At 48.7% G+C, this 22531-nt stretch overlaps 1 protein-coding gene across 1 annotated transcript; it reads left to right on the top strand.

Annotated features, from left to right (window-relative positions):
- Positions 1 to 5984: 5984 nt before the first annotated feature.
- DND1 (DND microRNA-mediated repression inhibitor 1) lies at positions 5985 to 14205 on the top strand. Its single transcript, XM_069969618.1, has 5 exons — positions 5985 to 6323; positions 8622 to 8745; positions 9772 to 10233; positions 11287 to 11673; positions 13520 to 14205. Exons 1-5 carry the CDS (start codon positions 6276 to 6278, stop codon positions 13534 to 13536), a joined length of 1038 nt encoding a protein of 345 aa, XP_069825719.1. The 5' UTR covers positions 5985 to 6275; the 3' UTR covers positions 13537 to 14205.
- The last annotated feature ends 8326 nt before the right edge of the window (positions 14206 to 22531 follow it).

Here is a 22531-nt window from a genome sequence, read left to right as displayed (position 1 = left end):
GCTGCCAGTTTCCACATCACAGAGCAGTACATACTTACCGCTACGATCCAGCATCCTGTTCTCCATCTCTCGTCCAAGCCGCTGTGTCTTCAGGCCCACCGCCTTCTCCGGCTGAAGGCCGCGGTTACATCATTGGTTAATACTGGCATAATTGGCTATTCACATAGTTGAGAGTGTTGGTCCGTTTAGACGGAGCGATATATCGCCCAATGGATCATTCAACGATTTTGAAGCAACTATTTGATTGTTATGCCAATCAGCGTTTAGACGAAGGGATAAATCGCTAAAAAAAATAAGTAGTTTTTGCGATCGTTTTAAGATCGCTTAAGGCCCATCTCACATACTAGGATGAATCTTTGAAAGACTGTTTAGGCGATCTGTGAATTTCCAGTCAACGACCAACGCCGATTTGAGAACGTGTTGAAAGACGCTGAACGATTTCTTGGTCGTCGCTCGTTCGCTGTGTTTACACGAGCCGATTATCACTCAAATGTGATTGTTGTTGCGAAAATTCAAACGATAATCGCTCTGTGTAAGTGGACCATAGCTCATGCTAATTGGTCCCAGAGTTATTGGACACTTAAAGTGTACCTGTCGTTATACCTTTCAAAATCTAATCAGTGCTCCCAGCACTGTCAGAGCAGCGTGCGGCGCTCCCGCCACTGTCAGAGCAGCGTGCGGCGCTCCCGCCACTGTCAGAGCAGCGTGCGGCGCTCCCGCCACTGTCAGAGCAGCGTGCGGCGCTCCCGCCACTGTCAGAGTAGCGTGCGGCGCTCCGGCCACTGTCAGAGCAGCGTGCGGCGCTCCCGCCACTGTCAGTGGTGTGTGTTCCCCAGCACTGTGCATTATGATAAATGATATGAGAAATTGCTATGACATCATTAAACCCCACCCCTCCACACACATACTACCTTCTCTATTGCAGAAAGCATCTGGCACCATGGGTGGTAAGTACGGCAGTGACATGGATACCAGTGGCAGATTACCTGTACCATGGACCTCAGGCTGTTCCCAGAACTCCCCCCCCCCCTCCCCAGCTATATCTATAGTTCGCCTTAGGCACCGCACTTTTATAACGTCCCCGACTCGCCTACCGTATTTTCCAGCGTATAAGGTTCTCAAGCGTGGGGGCACTTTTTTGGGGGGACCGGGGAGGAGGTGGCTGAAATAAAAGACGTCCACTTACCTCCCCGTTTCCAGCGGCGGGTCCCGCATCACGGCGCTCCGGTGCCCGGTTCCCGGCAGCTTCCGGGTGTCTGACACCGCCCAAGACGCTACGTCTCAGGGCCGCTCAGCCACTCAGTGAAGGAGGTGGGATCCGAGCGGACTTGAAACGGATCCCGCCTCCTTCACCGAGTTGCTGAGCGGCCCTGAGACGTAGCGTCTCGGGCGGCATCAGACACTCGGAAGCTGCCGGGAACCGGGCACCGGAGCGCCGTGATGCGGGACCCGCCGCTGGAAACGGGGAGGTAAGTGGACGTCTTTTATTTCAGCCACTTCCTCCCCGGTCCCCCCAAAAAAGTGCCCCCATGCTGGAGCACCCCTTTAAGTCTACTCATCTACCCCCCCCCCCCCCACATACACACAAGCCCACTGCCTAGTCACAGTAAGAACAAAAGGTACGTTCCAGTAAATATAATGGCTACCAGGTGGCAGTATAAACCACACCTGAGTTTACATAAAAATGTATCTGGTGGTATAGGTTCTGACCTATAATTGTCAGGCACCGATCACGTACCGCTACGTGTAATAGCGGTGCACGGCTGGTGACTGACAATATACATTACCTATTCAGGCTGCAGGGCTCCTCTTCCTCTGTACTTCTCCCCGGGTCCCGCTCCAGCTTCAGGGTGGCCTGTCTCAGCCGCGGCCAGTGATTGGCTGAGCGGCCTGTCAGTTGAGACAGGCCACTCTAAAGCTGGAGCGGGCGGACCCGGGGAGAAGTACAAAGGAAGGGGAGCCCTGGAGCCTGAATAGGTAATGTATAACGTTAAAACAAGGGCTGAAAGGACATCGGTAACGATGTCCCTGCAGCCCTTGTTAAACGATTATCAGGCCGTGTAATAGGCCCAGTAAACGAGCGATGATCTAGCAGATCGACGCTCGTTTACATTAATTATCGGGCCGATTATACCCTTATAGTACCCTAATGGTGGTTTTACATGGAACGATTTATCGTTCGATTTTGCACGATAACGGTCGAATTGGAACGATAATCGTACGTGTAAACGCAGTGAACGATCAAGCGACGAGCGAAAAAATCGTTCATTTTGATCTTTCAACAAGTTCTCAAATCGTCGTTGATCGTTCGCAAAAAATTCGCAGATCGTTCAGTGTAAACAGTCTTTCAACGATTTCCCCTATGTGTGAGATAGGCTTAAGCGATCGCAAAACGATCGCAAAACGAATATTCCGTACGATGTATCGTTCCGTCTAAACGCTGTTCGTTATAAAAAAAAATTGTTCATTGAAAATCGTTAATCGTGCGATTGGGCGAATTATCGCTCTGTGTAAAACCACCATAAGGCCGGGCTCTGCCTTCAGCTGACTGTCAATCAAGGAGGGATGGGAGGGGGAGCGGGAAGCACAGACAGATAGAAAAATCACACACTGACCGCCGCTGCTGATGCAGGGAAAGGGGATTCTTTCTAACCCAACCAGAACACCCCGGAGCTTCCCTACTTAACAAGTGAGTGTACTTATGTACATGTGCATGTGTATATGTAGTGTGCCTATCTGTGTGTGTATGTACATGTGCATGTGTGTATATACTGTATGTAGTGTGCCTGTGTGTATATACGGTATGTAGTGTGCCTGTGTGTATATACTGAATGTAGTGTGCCTGTGTGTATATACTGAATGTAGTGTGTGTGTGTGTGTGTGTGTGTGTGTGTGTGTATACTGAATGTAGTGTGTGTGTGTGTGTGTGTGTGTGTGTGTGTGTGTGTGTGTGTGTGTGTGTGTGTGTGTGTGTGTGTGTATATAGTGTGGCTATCATGTACCTCCCAACATTTTGAACGGCCAAAGAGGGACACTTGTGCTTCACACATCCAGGATCTGCTGCAGATTGATGCCATGACACAGCGGATCTGCTGCAGATTGGTGCAATCACAGATAGAGGATCTGCTGCAGATTGGTGCAATCACAGATAGAGGATCTGCTGCAGATTGGTGCAATCACAGATAGAGGATCTGCTGCAGATTGGTGCAATCACACACAGAGGATCTGCTGCAGATTGGTGCAATCACACAGAGGATCTGCTGCAGATTGGTGCAATCACACAGAGGATCTGCTGCAGATTGGTGCAATCACACATACAGGATCTGCTTCAGATTGGTGCAATCACAGATAGAGGATCTGCTGCAGATTGGTGCAATCACAGATAGAGGATCTGCTGCAGATTGGTGCAATCACACAGAGGATCTGCTGCAGATTGGTGCAATCACACAGAGGATCTGCTGCAGATTGGTGCAATCACACAGAGGATCTGCTGCAGATTGGTGCAATCACACATACAGGATCTGCTTCAGATTGGTGCAATCACAGATAGAGGATCTGCTGCAGATTGGTGCAATCACAGAGGATCTGCTGCAGATTGGTGCAATCACACATACAGGATCTGCTGCAGATTGGTGCAATCACACATACAGGATCTTCTGCAGATTGGTGCAATCACACATACAGGATCTGCTGCAGATTGGTGCAATCACACATACAGGATCTGCTGCAGATTGGTGCAATCTCACACATAGGGGAAAACGTTGAAAGACTGTTTACACTGAACGATCTGCGAACGATCAACGACGATTTGAGAACATGTTGAAAGATCTAAATGAACGATTTTTCGCTCGTCGCTTGATCGTTCGCTGCGTTTACACGTATGATTACCGTTCCAATTCGACCGTTATCGTGCAAATTCGAACGATACATCGTTCCGTGTAAAACCACCATTATTAAGTTCTCAAATCGTCATTGATCGTTCGCAAAAAATTCGCAGATCGTTCAGTGTAAACAGTCTTTCAACGATTTCCCCTATGTGTGAGATAGGCTTAAAGAAGCAGTTCACTTTTTTTTTTTTTTGCCCCCCCGGGTAGCCGCTGTCATGTATACTTACATAAGATGATCGGTGTCCCGTTCCCGTCGGTCAGTTCCGTCCCGCGGTGCCGTTCACATCGGGCGCGCGCTCACTTCCGCCGGCGCTGTGACTCCTTTTCTCTCCCTTGTCATTTGAACGCCGGAAGTCACGCGCTTCCATAGAGAATGCATGGAAGCGAGTGACTTCCGGCGTATAATCACTGGGCAGAGAAGAGGACTTGCAGCAGCCGGCGGAAGTGAGCGCGCGCCCGATGTGAACGGCACCGCGGGACGGAACTGACCGACGGGAACGGGACACCGATCATCTTATGTAAGTATACATGACAGCGGCTACCTGGGGGGGAGAGAAAAAAAAAAAGTGAACTGCTTCTTTAAACGATCGCAAAACGAAAATTCCGTACGATGTATCGTTCCGTCTAAACACCGATTGTTATAAAAAAAAAAAAATTGTTCATTCAAAATTGTTAATCGTGCGATTGGGCGAATTATCGCTCCGTGTAAAACCACCATTAATAATTTTTTGCAGCATGGATCATGTCCTTGGAACGTATCCGCAATACCTACAGATGTGTGTACGGGGCCATATAATCTGCATGTGTGACATGATGTGTGATGGGCCATAATGTCACATGACTCATCTGAATACAACAACTTTTAGGATCCTACTTGCACCACATGATGGAATAATATGCACGTTTGGGGTCTATTAAAGGGGTTATCCAGCGCTACAAAAACATGGCCACTTTCCCCTACTGTTGTCTCCAGTTCAGGTGTGGTTTGCAATTAAAGGGGTTATCCAGCGCTATAAAAACATGGCCACCTTCCCCCTCCTGTTGTCTCCAGTTTGGGTGGGGTTTTGAAACTCCGTTCCATTGAAGTAAATGGAGCTTAATTGCAAACTGCACCTGAACTGGAGACAACAGTAGGGGGAAAAGTGGCCATGTTTTTGTAGCGCTGGATAACCCCTTTAATTCCAAACCGCACCTGAACTGGAGACAAGAGAGTGGAAAAAGTGGCCATGTTTTCGTAGCATTAGATAAACCCTTTAGGGTGCATGCACACTACGGAATGGCGACGGAAAACCCATTGTGCATTCCTCAGCTCGCACCCGCCGGCGTACTGAGGTGGGCACGTGCTCCCCGCCCATGTCAAACTCCATTCTATGCACGGGCGGATTCCGTCGTCCGTCCAAAGAATGAACATGTTCATTTTTTGGCGGACAACGGAATCCGCCCGTGCATAGAATGGAGTCTATGACATGGGCGGGGGACGCGTGCCCACCTCAGTCCGCCGGCGGGTGCGAGCTGAGGAATGCGTGACGGATTACTTGTCGCTATTCCGCAGTGTGCATGCACCCTTAACAGCAAGAAACCAGACACTTTCTAGAACAACATAAAAAAAATTTCATTAATGCAAATCTAATTCCTAGGACAAAAAGAGGGACATGGGGCAAAACTAAGGACTGTCCCTACAGAAGAGGGACACTTGGGAGGTATGCTATCTGTGTGTATGTGCATCTACTGTATGTAGTTGGGAGGGGAATCAAAACTTTGCTCCATGTACACACTGGGCTTCTACCTTTCTTTGTATAATCAGTATGGAAGGATAGATATATATATATATATATATATATAATATATATATATATATATTTACCTGGGCAGTAACATATATGTATGTTGAGCATTTTCCAGCCATTTGGTCCTTGCTGTATTCCTGGAGCCATCACATCAGGACTGACGCAATATGGAGAGCACTACAGAGCCCAGCACACCCTCCCTTCCTCTCCATGGAGTTGTGTGCAGTTCTGCAATGTGTGAACCCAACCTTACACCAACAGCCTTATCCACCTGGAGAGCCTGGCTGCAGACAACCACCAGCTATGAGGAGCAGGGAACATGGTGGATGGGAAGAGAAGGAGTCAGGGTGGAGCCACATCTAATAAGGATGCACTGTCCACCTGACTCCAACCACCACAACCCCCATCATCCTGCAGCAGGCCCTGGATGTAATCTCCATGGGGGAGGGCACAGGGCAGCAGGGAACCAGTAGGATGTGAGGATTGATAGGGTCACTATGGATTGGTTGGTGGACAAGTGCTGAGAAACTTCTAGGGGGCAGGAGGCTATATAAGTGCAGGAGGGAAGCAGACGGACAGACGCCACTGCTGGAGACACAAGATGGAGCAGAAGAAGCAGCAGCAGCAGCCAGGGACTGCAGCCTGTGAGGTGAGGGCGGTAGCTGGACGGTAGATCGGTGCAATCAGTGCGCCTGGTCCGTTAGATCGGTGCAATCAGTGCGCCAGGTCCGTTAGATCGGTGCAATCAGTGCGCCCGGTCCGTTAGATCGGTGCAATCAGTGCGCCCGGTCCGTTAGATCGGTGCAATCAGTGCGCCCGGTCCGTTAGATCGGTGCAATCAGTGCGCCCGGTCCGTTAGATTTTTGTCAGTTGGAAGTTTAAACTTTAAGTTTAGAATGTCCGTTGGGATTCCAGCTGTCCGTTAGATCGATGCTAATTAGTGTAATTAGGGGTGGGTGGTGGTTTGCGATGGAACTACATGTACTATATGTAAAGACTGTTCACATGTAGTGTCTGAATGCGGTTACCTCCTAGGTGCGTTTGTTCACTTATGGCCATCAGGACTGGACGGGGTTCACTATACTGACAGCAAGGTTTAATGGGTTCCTTTAGATAAGATTGAAGTTGTGCTGGTACTTGTAGTGTTGGGCACTAGCTTTCTATCTCCATGTCCAGCTCTGTGCTACCTGCCTACAGACACTGGGGTAGGGGGAGAAGGGGGCATGTGAGGGACAGGAAGTGTTTACTCTAAATATTGACAGATACAATGTATACACAATGATGGCTGGAGAGGATTGCTCATTCACAAAACTGTTTCCCCCCGACAGTATTAATGGATCTGCCTGGGAAAGGGGGGCATTCTAAGAGAAGTCGGGGGTGGCCTTCAGGAGTAAGGCTGGGGTCACACTGCTTTATTAATTTACTTTTTTTTTTTTTTTTACTGTGAGTTCATTTAATTTTAACACAGGAAATGTGGTCAACCCTATTTGTCTTAGTAAAAAAATGGGTTGCAATTTTTTTTTTTTTCTAAATAAGTGAGAAACCTGCAGCTGTATTTGCATTTTGTTCTTCCTTTTAACATAATGTTAAATGAACAAACTCGGTGCGAATCTGTTCCTCATCATAAAGGATATTTACCTGCCTGATTTCCGCCATCTTTAGTACTTTTGGGGTACACACTGCTCACCGCTTCCTGGTGACTCCCTAACATGTAGGAGCCGGGGGCCAGCACCATCACTACTTGGTAGGGGATATTGGCTGATGAGGTTGTAGGTTATTTGTGCTATAATTTATTGATGCCAATTTTGCCTGCTGGAACTTCTGAGCCAGTCTCTGCAGTGGAGAATGCTGCGGCCTATCAGAGACTGGCTCCGAAGTTCCGGCGGTGGCTGAGGGCAGAAGGGGAGAGACCATCAGGAGTGTGGACAGTTATGTAGAATTTTTTTTTTTTTTTTTTTGCATCAGCCAGTAATCAATCCATGCCCCCCCCCCCCCCCAACAATAATCAGCTGATCATTTCTTCGGCCGATCGCTGTCTGTATTACATGGAGCAATAATCTGCTGAATCAGCCTCATTGGACGGACTACCGCTCTGTGTAATAATGCTTTTAGAGACTAACTCTTCCACGACATGTGGAGCAGAAGGTAATGGTACTTACAACTAGGGCTGGGCGATTAATCGAATTCAATTAATTCGCCCAGAATTTTAGAATCATTGCGGTCGGAGAGGTGCTTGGTGGGCAGTCCGGAGAGGGGCGTGCACAGTGGCCGATGTGGTGCTCCAGCTGCTTCTGCTAGCTGAGCCGCCGCTGACCTGCCCCTTACATGTGGTGTTCCTGTACTACTACACCCCTCATCTTTACTTTTACTACTACTACATCCCATCATCTATACCTGTACTACTACATCCCATCTTTACCTGTACTACTACTACATCCCATCTTTACCTGTACTACTACTACACCCCTCATCTTTACCTGTACTACTACTACACCCCTCATCTTTACCTTTACTACTACTACTGCATCCCATCATCTATACCTGTACTACTACTACACCTCTTATCCACTATACCTCCACTACTACTACTACACCTCTTATCCACTATACCTCCACTACACCCTACCTAGATGGAGTCACAAAGATCTCCTATACTATATGGGAGCACAGAGTGGCACATATTTGGGAAAACTGCTTATATGGGGCACAGAGGGGGCTTGTGTATTACATGGGGGATTTCTGTTACACAGGGAAGCAATAGTCGTTGTCTCAAACGTCATTAAAAAGTATCTGACGCTGCAGGGAGAAATTTTCTGTTCATCTAAAAGGAAAAAAAAAAAAAATTTAAATTGCGAACAATCAAAAAAATTAAAACGATTTTATTTGGCCATATTGCCCAGCCCTATTTACAACAATTTCCCTACTTTTTTTTTCATGTTTCTTTTAGCCACAGATTTGGATCGACTCTGTGAATCAGAAAAATAAAGCTGACCTTCTGGAATGGATGAAAGGTTACGCTATTAAACTTGTGCAAGTGAATGGACAAAGGACATATGGTGGACCTCCTCCAGGTAGGGTTAACTGCTGGGGCAGCAAAATGGACGAAAAAAGGTGCTGGTAATAAAGGGGAAGTCCAACCGGGAGGGGGGGGGGCACTTTTTTGCTGGGACTGGGGAGGAGGTGGCCAAGGGAAAAGACGTCCGGGAACCAGAGCGCTGCGACTCTGTAATGTCTTTATTAAAGGGATTATTCAGGATTATAAAAATGTCAGCTTACTTCCAAAGAGCCCAACTCCTGTCCTGCAGCTGTGTGAGGTATTAAAACCTGGATATATTCACTTCAATGGAACAGAGCTGCAACACCAAACCGAGGGCTAGACTGGCACTGTTTACTCAGTCCTTGATGACCCCTTTAAAATTAGGAAAGTTCTATGGAAGCCCTGTGCTGCCAGACTATCTAGGACAAAGCCCTAACACTGGCTCTCTGCTGCCCCCCGGCCATGTCAGGACATGCTCCTAAGCAACTCTGCTAGCAGTTTTGAAGCTAATCTCTTGCTATACACAGCAGTCTCAAGTTGTATGACTTAAAGTGCCCCTTCAAATGGGCACTCCAGTGTCCCCCCCCCCCCCCCCCCCTTCAAACTAATTTCAGAAAGTTATGCGGATTTGTAATTTGCTTCTATTTACAAATCTCCAGTCTTCCAGTACTTATCAGCTGCTGTATGTTTTGCAGGAAGTGGTGTATTCTTTCCAGTCTGAAACAGTGCACCTCTGTCCATGCCAGGAACTGTCCAGAGCAGCAGCAAATCCCTGAAAACCTCTCCTGCTCTGGACAGTTCCTGACATGGACAGAGGTGGCAGCAGAGAGCATGGTCAGACTGGAGAGTATACACCACCACATCCTGCAGGACTTACAGAAGCTGATAAGTACTGGAAGAATTATGTTTTTTAAATAGAAATAAGTTAATCTATACAACTTTCTGTCACCAGTTGATTTGAAAGATTTTCACTGGAGTGCCCCTTTAACTTGTCATAAGGCAGTGATGGTCTATAAAGGTGTATGTGTATGTATATATATTTTTTTTCCTTTTTGGGCAGGTTGGGTAGGAGGAGCCCCCCCTTTGGGTTCAGAAATCTTCATTGGCAATCTACCTCAAGAGATTTATGAGAATGTGTTAATACCGATATTCCAAACGGTGGGGAAAATCTACGAGTTCCGCCTAATGATGACATTCAGCGGCCTGAACCGCGGCTTCGCCTATGCGCGTTATCCAACAAAACGCATTGCCGACTTGGCCATCTCCAAACTCAACGGCTATGAGATTCAGCCGGGCTATAAGATGCTGGTGTGCCGAAGCACTGAAAAGAGTGAACTTGTATTGGACGGGCTGCCAGGGTTCCTCGATAGAGATTTGCTAACAAGCATCCTAGGAGGAATGACCACCGGGGTCCATGCCGTCTCCCTCTACGCCAGCCGCACCACCGACATGACAAACATGGCTGTTGTAAAATACAATTCCCACAAGGAAGCCGCCCTGGCAAAGAAAAATCTGTGTGAAGGTTAGTGAGTATTTTGGCCTTTGGCAATTTGTTCCTTAATTTGTTTTCAGTCATCCCCCAGTTCTAAGGCTGATGCTGTCTGCTCAAGACATAGAAAACTGTGTGTGAGCTGTTCACTTTGCTCTGAACTCCCTCATTCCTTCCGAGACTACTCATATAAACAGTGTCCCTGACCGGCTGTCTCTGCACTTTGATGCCAGGAGGGTAATCTGAGGTCAAGTTGCTGGTGACCTCACTGATCAACCCTCTTGGCATTAGAGTGCATAGACAGTCGGCCACTGAAACTGTTTACATGAGCTTTCTCGGAGGGTAAGAAGAGAGCTGAGAACAGCTCAGGGATGTCTTCAGCAGTAAGCAGCAGCCTCAGAACGGGGGGGAAGGAGACTGAAAAGATAAGTATGGAACAAAGGTTAGAGTGCGTTTACAGATTTATCTGACAAATTTTGGGAGCCAAAGCCAGGAATGGATTTGAAAAGAGGATAGTCTTTCCTTTATGACCTTATCCCTGTTTAGTCTGTTCCTGGCTTTGGCTTCAAAGATCTGTCAGATAAATCTGTCTGTGTAAACGCACCATAAGTCTCTAGGAAGGGGGATGATTCACCATGTATTTTACCTGCGCAGAATACCCCTTTTTAAAGGCCCAGTGCCACTGATGCTAGTCTCTGCTCCATTTTAGGGGCTAAACAATATTTCATTTTTACCTGTAGTGTTTGAATGCCCCTCTAATTTTGAGGCTTACTCCTTCAGTTTTTGGATGGGAAAATATCTAAAAGGGCTAGAGCAGTGTCTGGTTTATTACATATGAAGTGGGGAAGAGCTACTGCTCCAGCTAGATGCCTTACAGCCAGAGTGGTCTTTGCCCTGAGCCTGGTTGGTAGAGTTGGTGCAGTAGGTGTTTCTCTGGTATGACACCGGGTATTATGAAAGCATTAGTAACCCCTTGATGGCCTGGGCCATAATATGGCATGGACAGAAGCCATGTACTACACTAGCCAGACATGTAGCGCTTAGTAGCAATGTATAAGTGGACTTATAACCTTGCTCTTCCCACAGGGGTCCAGGTTCTCTATGGCTGTCCTTTCACTGTAAGCTGGCTTCAGCAATCCATGAAACATAAGATACAAGTTGGCCTTATGGAAAAGCCTAATGCCTACCTCCCCCCAGCGTGTGACGACGTCAAGCCAGAGAAAATCACGTCCAACGCCGTCCAGTGCCTTAGCTTGTTCTGCGAGAGGGCAAAACTGGGGCAGCCAGTCTACCAGATCAAGTTCCTGGGCCACGGCACGTTTGGGTGGCTCAGGTTTTGGTACAAGGTGGTGATACCAAACCATGATGTGCCGTTCTCGGGATACTCCTGGCTGGTTGGAGACAAGCTCATTCCCACCGACAAGTACCAGCAAGCTAAGGAGATGGTGGCCTTGCACATACTGAAGGAATTGGGTGAGTGGGCAAAAGAAATCCTAAATTAAACTCTCATTCTAGGAAAACCTACTAGGAGCCTGCAGGTCTGACTCCCCGCCATGTAATGGTCTAGGTGACTTGTAACCTGTTTATAAATCTTTCCCAATAATGACTCCTTGCCACAAAGTCTTGGCCACTAGATCATAGTTGCCAACATTTGAAATTTTTTTCCAGGGACACTTAAGCATTAAAAAGGGGTATGGCTTATAATGGGTGTGGTCTGTGGGGTGTGGCCTATCATGGGTGTGGGTTCAAAATTTTCCAGTTAGAATTTACAGTCAAAACACAAGAAGCATTACACACCCCAGTATTAGGTCCCCAGTATATTACACACCCCACTCAGAGCATTATGAGACTCAGAGATGGCATTCTACCGACTGTACATACTGGTAGTTTGTACCCATATGATGCAGCTGCACCCCATATCGTCATACCACCACCTTCATCCTCCTGCCCCTCCATCATAGTACTAATCCTCCTTCCCCCTCATCATACTACTACCCCCTTCATCCTCCGCCCTTCCATCATAGTACTACCCTTCTCATCCTTCTGCCCCTCCATCCTTCTACTTCCCCCTTCATCCTCCTGTCCCTTCATGATCATACCAGTACCCCTTCAGCATCCTCTTGTCCCTTAATCTGTATTTAAAACAAAAAAAGCTATACTTACCTCACCAGTATGGTTCCTGTAGTCGCCCAGGGACTCCTCTTCCTGCTCTGCATGTGTGACATCACTTGTGCTGAAAGGGGGTGGGGCTTCTCACAACAGGGGGCAGAGCTTCCCGTGACATGGTTTTGCCGGGGCTATCTCCTCAGAATCGGGACAGTACTGGCATGTTAGATGCCTCCCTCCTTTGCAATCTGTTGTCCACTGCTGGGGTGCATTTACAGATTTATCTGACAGATTTTCGATACCAAAGCCAGGAACAGACTATAAACAGAACAGGTCATAAAGATTGAGATTTCTCCTCCAAATCCATTCCTGGCTTTGACTTAAAAAAATTTGGCATAAATTTGTCCCCTTTACAGAAAAGCCCCCAAGTGTGGTGATTACAGCCCTGAGCTTCATGGTTGACTGTGTTCTTGCAGTTATACCTATCTTTCTTCCTCTAAACACAGCCGGTGGAGTTGATCTAAAATTATATTTTTCTCGTCTGACCCACTGTCCCCTGGGGTTTGCCAATGACAATCTGGATCATCCAAACAGGTGGCCATGTGCTGGTGTGAGTGAGGGGACCTTGTGTCATGAAGGATTTTTATCCATGACTGCGTGGTGGTACTAACAGCCATCTTTAAGACTATAGTCCCAGCACTATTCCATCCATTGACCAGGTCATCCTGTCCTGTAGCCCATTCCAGCCTTGTGCAGATCTACAATTTTGCCCCAGGTGTCCTTGCAAAATCGGTAGTTTATCAAATATTATTTTTTTTCCCACTGTATGTGCAGGAACAGCTTGTCCTGTATTCTGTGCATGTAATCTGAGCCTTTCTGCCATCTTGGAGGATCCATGCTTTACCTAAAAGACAGATGCCAGTTTTACCTATCTCTTAAAGGGGTATTATCTGGGCTTGTTATCCCCCAGCATAGGCAACTTGCTAAACTCCAGGGGTCCAACAGCTCTGGCCCTCACCTATCCCAAGAATGGTGACTCTATTGCCGTGTAGTAAACTGAGTGCTTGGTGTGCCTGCATTCATACACTCTTGGAGCAACCAAATGCTTGGATGTCACGGCCTTATTTAGTAATCAGCAATTCATTGCTTAGGCCAGGGCTGCTTTTGTGAATTTGTCAAAAGTTGCAAACACCAGTCCTATTTTCTCTTTCAGGGTTCGCCGTTGACTAGTTGGCTTCTCATCTGAAGACCCTACGTTGTTTTTACGTTAGTTTTTTTTTTTATATATATATGCAGCGGTTTTTGTATTGCAGTAATTTCATTGTATCACTATGAATGTCATAACTCAAAAACTTGTGTTTTTTTTTTAAATTACGAGACTGAGCAGGGCCGGGACATGACACCCCCTTCACTACTTTTGCAGTTGGGGTAACATTCCGTTTCATGTGACTCGCCGCTTTTTCCTCACATCACTCTATGCGGTCTGTTCTGCCTATCTTGGATATGGTACCCACAGTCATTTTTAGTTTTTGCGTTTTTTTTTTATAGTTCACCGCTATTAGGTTGAATTCACATGGAGCAGATTTCTTCCACATGATAAGTAGGGTTGTTGCCACCTAAACCCTATTCATATGAATGGAGCTAACTTTTTTCTTCCTGGATCCAATCTGCCCAATGTGAATTCAACCTTAGCTCGGCCCTGTCACACCACTTTTTTTATTGCACTTTACGGCACAGATTTTATTGTTTTTTCTTTTTGCACACTGCATGTTCTGTAGTATACACAATCTATGTTTAGCGCGGCTCTGGTCGCCGTTGAAAGCTTTGACGTTTGCAGACTTTGTTCAAGAGGTTTTATAATTTATAAGAAGTGATTTTGTAGATTTTTATAAAAGTTATGCAGACAAGCTATTAGACTCTTGGTATTTTGTGTGTCTTTATTACTTTTTTTTTTTTTTTTGTTTGTTTTCAAATCTGACCTCTTTAGTTTAGTTTATTTTTGGGTTTTCCAAGGCAAACTGGCCAACACTTACTATGCTTCATGGGGTAAAAGTGGCTCCATGTGTATCAATGTTGTGGAGTAAGATTGAGCCAAACTTGTGCATGCTAGAATCTGTCCAAACCTGGCACTCACAGCACTTCATTACCAGCGACTTGAGAGGTTGGATGCAGCCCTAGGGAGTCCTTAAACCTAGACTATGGCCTATGGCTGTATCAATCTTAAGCTGCCAGTAATCAAACATGGTGATGTCCGGGTTCAGACTCTAGCGTGCTTGACTTATGCTCATCTCTATTGTGGGGCCTTTTCTGCGCTCTGCAGTGCCCCCGCAGGGGAAACACAGCATTACACACATTAAAATCAATGGACCATCCTATTACTAGATGCTCTATGTAGCCTCACATTCTCCAAAAAGAGTACAAACCTCTCCAAACCTCATGAACATGATTCATTACAGAAACAAAGGTGACTGCTACAGTTTTGCATTTGATTACACACAGTTTAGCTCAGGGATGGGGAACCTTGGTATAACTTGCACCATCCTATGGATATGCCATGAATGGCTATATGGGACTACACCGATAAAACATTATGACCTAGTTACAACAGCAGGAGAGACTTTAAAGGGTTATTCCCCTCAGGTAAAGTACATGCTAAATCATCCCTCTCCTGGAGCCTAACTGTTTGTCCCATACTTGTCTTTTCAGTCTCCTTCCCCTAGTCCGGTGACTGCTGCTTTCTGCTGAAGACACAAAAAACTGTGAGCTGTTCTGTCTCCGCTCAGATCTCCCTCCTGAGACTGCTCATTTGCATCCATGGCCAGCTGTCTCTGCACTCTGTAATGCTGGGAGGGTTTATCTGAGGTCAAATTGTTGGTGACATCACTGTGATTAACCATTCTGGCATTACAGAATGCAGAGACAGCTGGCCGGGGAGATGGGTTTACATGAATTGTCTCAGAATGAAGGAGGGGGAGGCAGAGAATGGTGTGAGCTGTTCTGTCTTCAGCCCAAATTGGCAGCCTCAGAACTTGGGGAAGGAGACTGAAAAGATAAGTATGGTAAGAATTCTTGGTCCCAGGACACCTTCTCCCTGTTCCTGCACCAATCACTGACCAGGACCGCTGCATCCTTTAAATTATGGGTCTCCAAACTGCGGCCCTCCAGCTGTTGCAAAACTACAACTCCCATCATGCCTGGACAGCTAAAGCTTTGGATTTGGCTGTCCAGGCATGATGGGAAATGTAGTTTTGCAACAGCCTGAGAGCTGCGGTTTGGAGACCCCTGCTTAAAATGTATTATGCAGGCTTAGTGTGTCTATACTGGCCGATTTATCTGACAGATTTTTGAAGCCAAGGCCAGGAACAAACTATGAACAGGTCATAAAGGGGAGACTGAGATTTTTCCTCTTTTTCTACTGAGAAGAGATGTTTGCTGCTGTGTGCCTGTTCTCCCTGCTCTGTATGTGAGAGGGGTGTCTCCATAGACTTACATGATGGCACTGGCAATTGCGGCACTCAGCAATTATTCACTAAATAACACACACTACAAAGTTATACAACTTTGTAATGTATGTTCTGTTAGTGAATGGCCCCCTTTCCCGCGTTTCCCCCCCCCACCCACACCACCCTGGAAGTGTAGTGCTCTACACCCCTGATTCATGTTGACCCCGTCTGCCATCTTGAAACAATGATGTTATCTTTGTCCCCTCACCAGCACAGAGTAAAGGCCCTATTCCACGGAACGATTATCGTTCGTATTCGGCCGCTACGGACGATAATCGTCCCGTGGAATAGAGTGCAACGATCAGCCGACATCGTTCATGTTGGCTGATCGTTGCAGCCGCTTGTTTTTCAACATGTTGAAAAACAAGCGACTGATATAGCAACGATCTGCTGCTGTTGCTCCATTTAATAGGAGCTTCGGCAGCAGACGCTGCTATATCCTATGGCAGGGGTACTCAACAACTTTTAGTGAAGGTCCACTTACCGGGGTCTATTGTCAGGTGAAGGTCCGAGCTGAACATCAGTAGGAAACGTGTTTTGTTACTTTGTCACAAACGTTCAACTATTTATATACAAAATTTCTGCTTATTAGCGGGAAAACTGGCATTTTTTTCTCTCTCACCAGGCCTTTGATATTAGGTACAAAGGGGGTGACTGCCCTGGTAGTATATAGCCCCCCTGTTGCTCCCCCAGTAGTGTATAGCCCCCCCTGTGCGCTCTCCTTCAGTAGTATATAGCCCCCCTGTGCGCTCTCCCCCTGTAGTATATAGCCCCCTGTGAGCTCCCCGCAGTAGTATATAGCCTCCCCGTGCGCTCTCCCCCTGTAGAATATAGCCCCCCTGTGCGCTCTCCCCCAGTAGTATATAGCCCCCCTGTGCGCTCTCCCCCAGTAGTATATAGCCCCCCTGTGCGCTCTCCCCCAGTAGTATATAGCCCCCCTGTGCGCTCTCCCCCAGTAGTATATAGCCCCCCTGTGCGCTCTCCCCCAGTAGTATATAGCCCCCCTGTGCGCTCTCCCCCAGTAGTATATAGCCCCCCTGTGCGCTCTCCCCCAGTAGTATATAGCCCCCCTGTGCGCTCTCCCCCAGTAGTATATAGCCCCCCTGTGCGCTCTCCCCCAGTAGTATATAGCCCCCCTGTGCGCTCTCCCCCAGTAGTATATAGCCCCCCTGTGCGCTCTCCCCCAGTAGTATATAGCCCCCCTGTGCGCTCTCCCCCAGTAGTATATAGCCCCCCTGTGCGCTCTCCCCCAGTAGTATATAGCCCCCCTGTGCGCTCTCCCCCAGTAGTATATAGCCCCCTGTGAGCTCCCCCCCTGTAGTATATAGCCCCCCCTGTGCTCTCCCCCTGTAGTATATAGCCCCCTGTGAGCTTCCCCCTGTGAGCTTCCCCCAGTAGTATATAGCCCCCTGTGCGCTCTCCCCAGTAGTATATAGCCCCCTGTGCGCTCTCCCCAGTAGTATATAGCCCCCCTGTGCTCTCCCCCTGTAGTATATAGCCCCCCCTGTGCTCTCCCCCTGTAGTATATAGCCCCCTGTGAGCTTCCCCCTGTGAGCTTCCCCCAGTAGTATATAGCCCTGTGAGCTCCCCCCAAGTAGTATATAGCCCCCCTGTGAGCTCCCCCAAGTAGTATATAGTCCCCCTGTAGTATATAGCGCCCCTGTGCTCGCCCCCCTTGTGCTTTCGCTCCCCCCAGTAGTATATAGCGCCCCTGTGCTTGCCCCCCCTTGTGCTTTCCCCCTGTAGTATATAGCCCCTGTGAGGTCCCCCCTGTAGTATATAACCCCCTGTGCGCTCCCCCCAGTAGTATATAGCTCCCTCAGTAGTATATAGCCCCCTGTGAGGTCCCCCCTGTAGTATACAGTCCACCTGTGCGCTCTCCCCTTGTAGATGCCCCCCAGACAGAAAAAAAAAAAATAACAAAAGCAACTCACCTAGCACCTCGTTCCCCCTGCGGCTGTCTTCGTCTCTTCCCGTCGGTCCGGCCCCCGGCTGATACGCGCTCTGTAGGGATGTCCCGGGGATTCCCCAGCAGAGCGCGCATCAGTGACGTCAGCGTACGCCGCCGGCCTGCACTTCCGGGAAGGACAGGCCGGCAGCGTACACTGAGGTCTGTGGTGCGCGCTCTGCTGGGGAATCCCCGGGACATCCCTACAGAGCGCGTATCAGCCGGGGGCCGGACCGACACTGCCCCCAGCCCCACAGGCGTACTGACATCTAAGGACAGTACGCCTATGGGGCGGGAGGCAGTGCGGTGGGGAGCGGGATGGACCAGATCCGGGGCGGTTAGGAGGTCTGACCAGGGGTCTGGACAGCTGGCCTCTGCGGTCCGGGTTCGGACCGTGGTCCGCCAGTTGAGGACCCCTGTCCTATGGGCTGCCCGGACAATCAGCGATTCCCCGGGCAGCTCCCCGCCGCCTCTCCTGCGCTCGCTGCAGCTGCGTTAAATAGCGGCAGCAGCCAGCAGGGAACGAGGAGCAAACGAGCGCTGAGAGCGCTCGTTTGCTCCTCTAAACGACCGGTGTAATAGGCCCATAAGGGCCTGGTTGCCCAATAGAGAGGTCTTTGTGTTGGGCCTGAGGTGGTAATGCTCTGTACTGAGGAGGAGCACGAACATAAGAACAGCTGTGTATGAATGGGTAACCTTTCCTATTGGAGGAGATTCTGGCTTGGCTAAAGATCCCCAATTAGGTTTAAAGTCCCTTTTAAAGGGGGTCAAGCAATGACTTGTAGGGGCACTACCTCCGATAGGTGACACCAGAGAGCTTCCTTCCTTTTTAGAGGAGAACTAAATTGGACTTGAACTGACGAAAGCATGTGGTCAGCATTCGAATGCCAGTGGCTGAAGACGTTGGATGCAGCCCTAGGGAATACTGGGGGGAGATGTGTAAAGTGAAACTGGCTCAGTTGCCCCTAGCAACCAATCAGATTCCACCTTTCATTTTTCAAAGAGTCTGTGAGGAATGAAAGGTGGAATCTGATTGGTTGCTAGGGGCAACTGAGCCAGTTTCACTTTACACTATGTTTCATAAATCTCCCCTCTGGTCTTAATAGTAAGCTTCTCCTTGTCGCCCATAGCAACAAATCACTGCTCAGCTTTCACTCTACTAGAGCAGTGAAAGCTCAGCTGTAATTGGTTGCTATGGGTGACAAGGAGAAGCTTACTGTAAGACTGTGCCGTTTTTGTGGCGTCCCACCTCCATGTTTATGGTCACTACCAGTCACACCATTCTGTTAAGGGGAGGGGACAGAGAAAAGAAGCACACCCGTATTTTTATTCCTCTTTTTATTTGTATGTTTTTGTTTTCAACCTCTAGGAGTCTATTGAATGAAGGGGTTATTCAATGCTACGAAAACATGGCCACTTTCTCTCAGACGACACAACTCTTGTCTCCAGTTCAGGTGCGGTTTGCAATTAAGCTCCATTCACTTTAATGGAACTGAGCAGCAAAACCCCACCCAAGCTGGAGACAAGAGTGGTGCTGTCTCTGGAAGAAAGTGGCCATGTTTTTGTCGCGTTGGAAACCCCTTTTAAGGCCTTCTTAATGTGACTGTATTTTCAGGTCCACATACTGACAGCAATTCTAAACAGTATAGGTCTCATTGATTTCTATGGGCCCGTGAACATTTTGTTACTGGTTTATATTGGGACCACAACTTGTAAACCGAGAGAATAGGACTTGTTCTTATGCAAGTCTCTATTTGTGCCACAGACGCTAACCTGCTGATATGTCCCTAGAGGGCCCAGGGTGCTGTGGATGAAGGTAATAGCTAATCTTACCTTCATCCCTGGCATTGTTTCCGTCATATTAGCAGTTTAATACATATCCTAACTACCACCCCAGAGCACTGATCCACCCTATGGCCTGCTCTGCTGATATTCATTAGCGGCTGCTCTGGACAGTTCCTGACATGCACAGAGGTGGCAGCAGAGAGCACACTGTCAGACTGGAAAGAATACACTATTTCCTGCAGAACATACAGCAGCTGATAAGGACTGGCAAATTTTTTTAAAAGAAGTAAATTTCTGACACCAGTTGATTTGAAATATTTTTTATTTCCCCCCTGGAGTACCCCTTAGGTAATATAAAAGCCATTGCTCATGGTGTTTAGCTGTTCTTTTGTTTTTTTTACATACACAGGAGGATCTATTTATTCTCTGTATGTCAAGAAGATGTCACATAGTCTGTGTTCACACCTTGCGTTTTTTGCTGAATTTTCTCCCAACTCATCTGAGCAGTTGTGGTACAATTGTGATGTCTGAAACTGCACAGTGTGAACACAGACCTTCTGTGTAAGGGTACTATAACACGGACAGGCAATCGGCCCTATCTGGCCGATTATTGCTCCGTGTAAAGAACACAATGATCGTCGATATAGGTTTGGGCCTATAATTGTCGGGTGCTGACTGCGCATCGCTACGTGTAATAGCGGTGCATGGCCGGCGGCTGAAGATTTCCAAACTCTATACAATACCTATCCATGCTGCAGGGCTCCTCTTGCACTCTGCTTCTCTCCGGGTCCCGTGCGCTCCAGCTTCAGAGCGGCCTGTCTGTGCTGACAGACTGCTCAGCAAATCACTGTCCGGGACCGCCGCAGCCAGCAGTGGCGTAGCCACCGTGGTCGCGGGGGTCGCCGCCGCGACCGGGCCCGCCCGATCAATCACTCTTGTGACCGCAAGCATTGTTTTGCTCGCGGTCACAAGAGTCTGGCTCCGTCTTTCCCACGGCTGCTGCGCGGCTGTCGGGGGTGTCGCGTCTTACCCCCGGCAGCGCGCGCATCCCAGAACTCCCTGCGCGCCTTGGGCCCTGACTTCCGGTTTCCAGCGCGCAGGGAGTTCTGGGATGCGTGCGCTGCCGGGGGTAAGACGCGACACCCCCGGCAGCCGCGCAGCAGCCGGGGACAGATCGGAGGAGTGAGGATCAACGTGGGAGCGCGATGTCAGGTGAGTTAAGTTTTGTTTTTTTATCAGCCTGTACGGGTGGGGGGAAGGAGGGGGGCCATCTATGAGGGTGGGGGGGAAGGAGGGGGGCCATCTATGAGGGTGAGGGTGGCCATCTATGAGAGAGGGGGGCCATCTATGAGGGAGGGGGGGGGAAGGAGGGGGGGAGGGGGGAGGGAGGGGGGCCATCTATGAGGGTGGGGGGGGGAAGGAGGGGGGCCATCTATGAGGGAGGGGGGCCATCTATGAGGGGGGGGGAAGGAGGGGGGCCATCTATGAGGGTGGGGGAGAAGGAGGGGGGCCATCTATGAGGGTGGGGTGGAAGGAGGGGGGCATCTATGAGGGTGGGGTGGAAGGAGGGGGGCATCTATGAGGGTGGGGTGGAAGGAGGGGGGCATCTATGAGGGTGGGGTGGAAGGAGGGGGGCATCTATGAGGGGGGGGGGTGGAAGGAGGGGGGCATCCATGAGGGTGGGGGGAGGGAGGCATCTATGAGGGTGGGGGGAAAGAGGGGGCCATCTATGAGGGGTGGGGGGAAGGAGGGGGCCATCTATGAGGGTGGGGGGAAGGAGGGGGCCATCTATGAGGGTGGGGGGAAAGAGGGGCCATCTATGAGGGTGGGGGGGGGAAAGAGGGACCATCTATAAGGGAGGGAGGAAGGGGACCATCTATAAAGGGGGGGAAAGGGGACCATCTATAAGGGGGGGGGGGGGGGAAGGGGACCATCTATAAGGGAGGGTGGGGGGAGAGGGGGCCATCCATAAGGGAGGGTGGGGGGAGAGGGGACCATCCATAAGGGAGGGTGAGGAGAGAGGGGGCCATCTATAAGGGAGGGGGTAGAGGGGGCCATCTATTTTGGGGGGGGGGGCAACATAGGGGGAGAGGGAATACACAGAGGGGGGCATATATTATTAGGAGGTCACATAGAGTCAGGGCTACCCACTAAATGAGGGTGTAAAGGGGCCAATACAGATGTGCAGTGTGTATAGAGATGAGGATGGTGACAGAGTGTGGAGCCTAATATGTCTGTCTGGCAGATTCTGTGGATTCGTGGCTCGGAGAAGTTATCATAACAGCCCAGGACGGATGGAGAAGATGAAAAGGAAAGAACTCCGATCAGAAAAGACGTCCCCTGTGAGTCACCTGATATAACTGCACTGTAATGTATATGGTGTATAGAGCCTGTGTAGAGCTGGGGCCACCTCTATATGACTGGATGAGGTGATTTAGTGTACTGGATTTGGTCAGTAACAATATGGTGGTGATGGTAGTGGTTGTGGTGTGGCGGTAATGTTTCCTCCCTATATACTGGTATTACTGGTAATATTGGTCTCAGTATACAGGATTTGGTCGGTAACAGTATGGCGGTAATAGGTAATATCTGTCTTGGTGTGTGTGTGTGTGTGTATGTATGTATATATATATATATATATATATATATATATATATATATATATACACATACAGTGGTACCTTGGTTTAAGAGTAACTTCGTTTAAGAGCGTTTTGGTTTAAGAGCTCACAGTTTTTCAAAATTGTGACTTGGTTTAAGAGCATTGCTTTGGTTTAAGAACTTCCTGTATTGGGTGGGAGCGCGAGTGGAGAAGGGGCATGGCCTGCATAGCGGGGTCTACAGCACTGTACTCTAAACACCTTCCAAATCATAGCAGATCCCCTTCAGGCTGGGGCTTACATCAGGGGACAGGACTGTGGGGGGGGGGGTAATCTCTCCATAGCTGTAACCCCTCTCTCCCCGGACAGAGAGTGCTGCATGTATGTGC

This window comes from Dendropsophus ebraccatus, chromosome 5 (genome assembly GCF_027789765.1).
Source record: "Dendropsophus ebraccatus isolate aDenEbr1 chromosome 5, aDenEbr1.pat, whole genome shotgun sequence".
Classification (NCBI taxonomy): domain Eukaryota; kingdom Metazoa; phylum Chordata; class Amphibia; order Anura; family Hylidae; genus Dendropsophus; species Dendropsophus ebraccatus.
The sequence above is the reverse complement of the archived record's forward strand: the minus strand, read 5'-3'. Positions and strand labels throughout refer to the sequence as shown.

Excerpts from the sequence above, each read along its gene's own strand:
- DND1 (XM_069969618.1), top strand. The coding sequence starts at position 6,276 with ATGGAGCAGAAGAAGCAGCAGCAGCAGCCAGGGACTGCAGCCTGTGAG. Across the intron at positions 8,746-9,771 it reads ATATGGTGGACCTCCTCCAG|GTTGGGTAGGAGGAGCCCCC; the intron begins GTAGGGTTAACT and ends CTTTTTGGGCAG. Across the intron at positions 10,234-11,286 it reads AAAGAAAAATCTGTGTGAAG|GGGTCCAGGTTCTCTATGGC; the intron begins GTTAGTGAGTAT and ends CTCTTCCCACAG.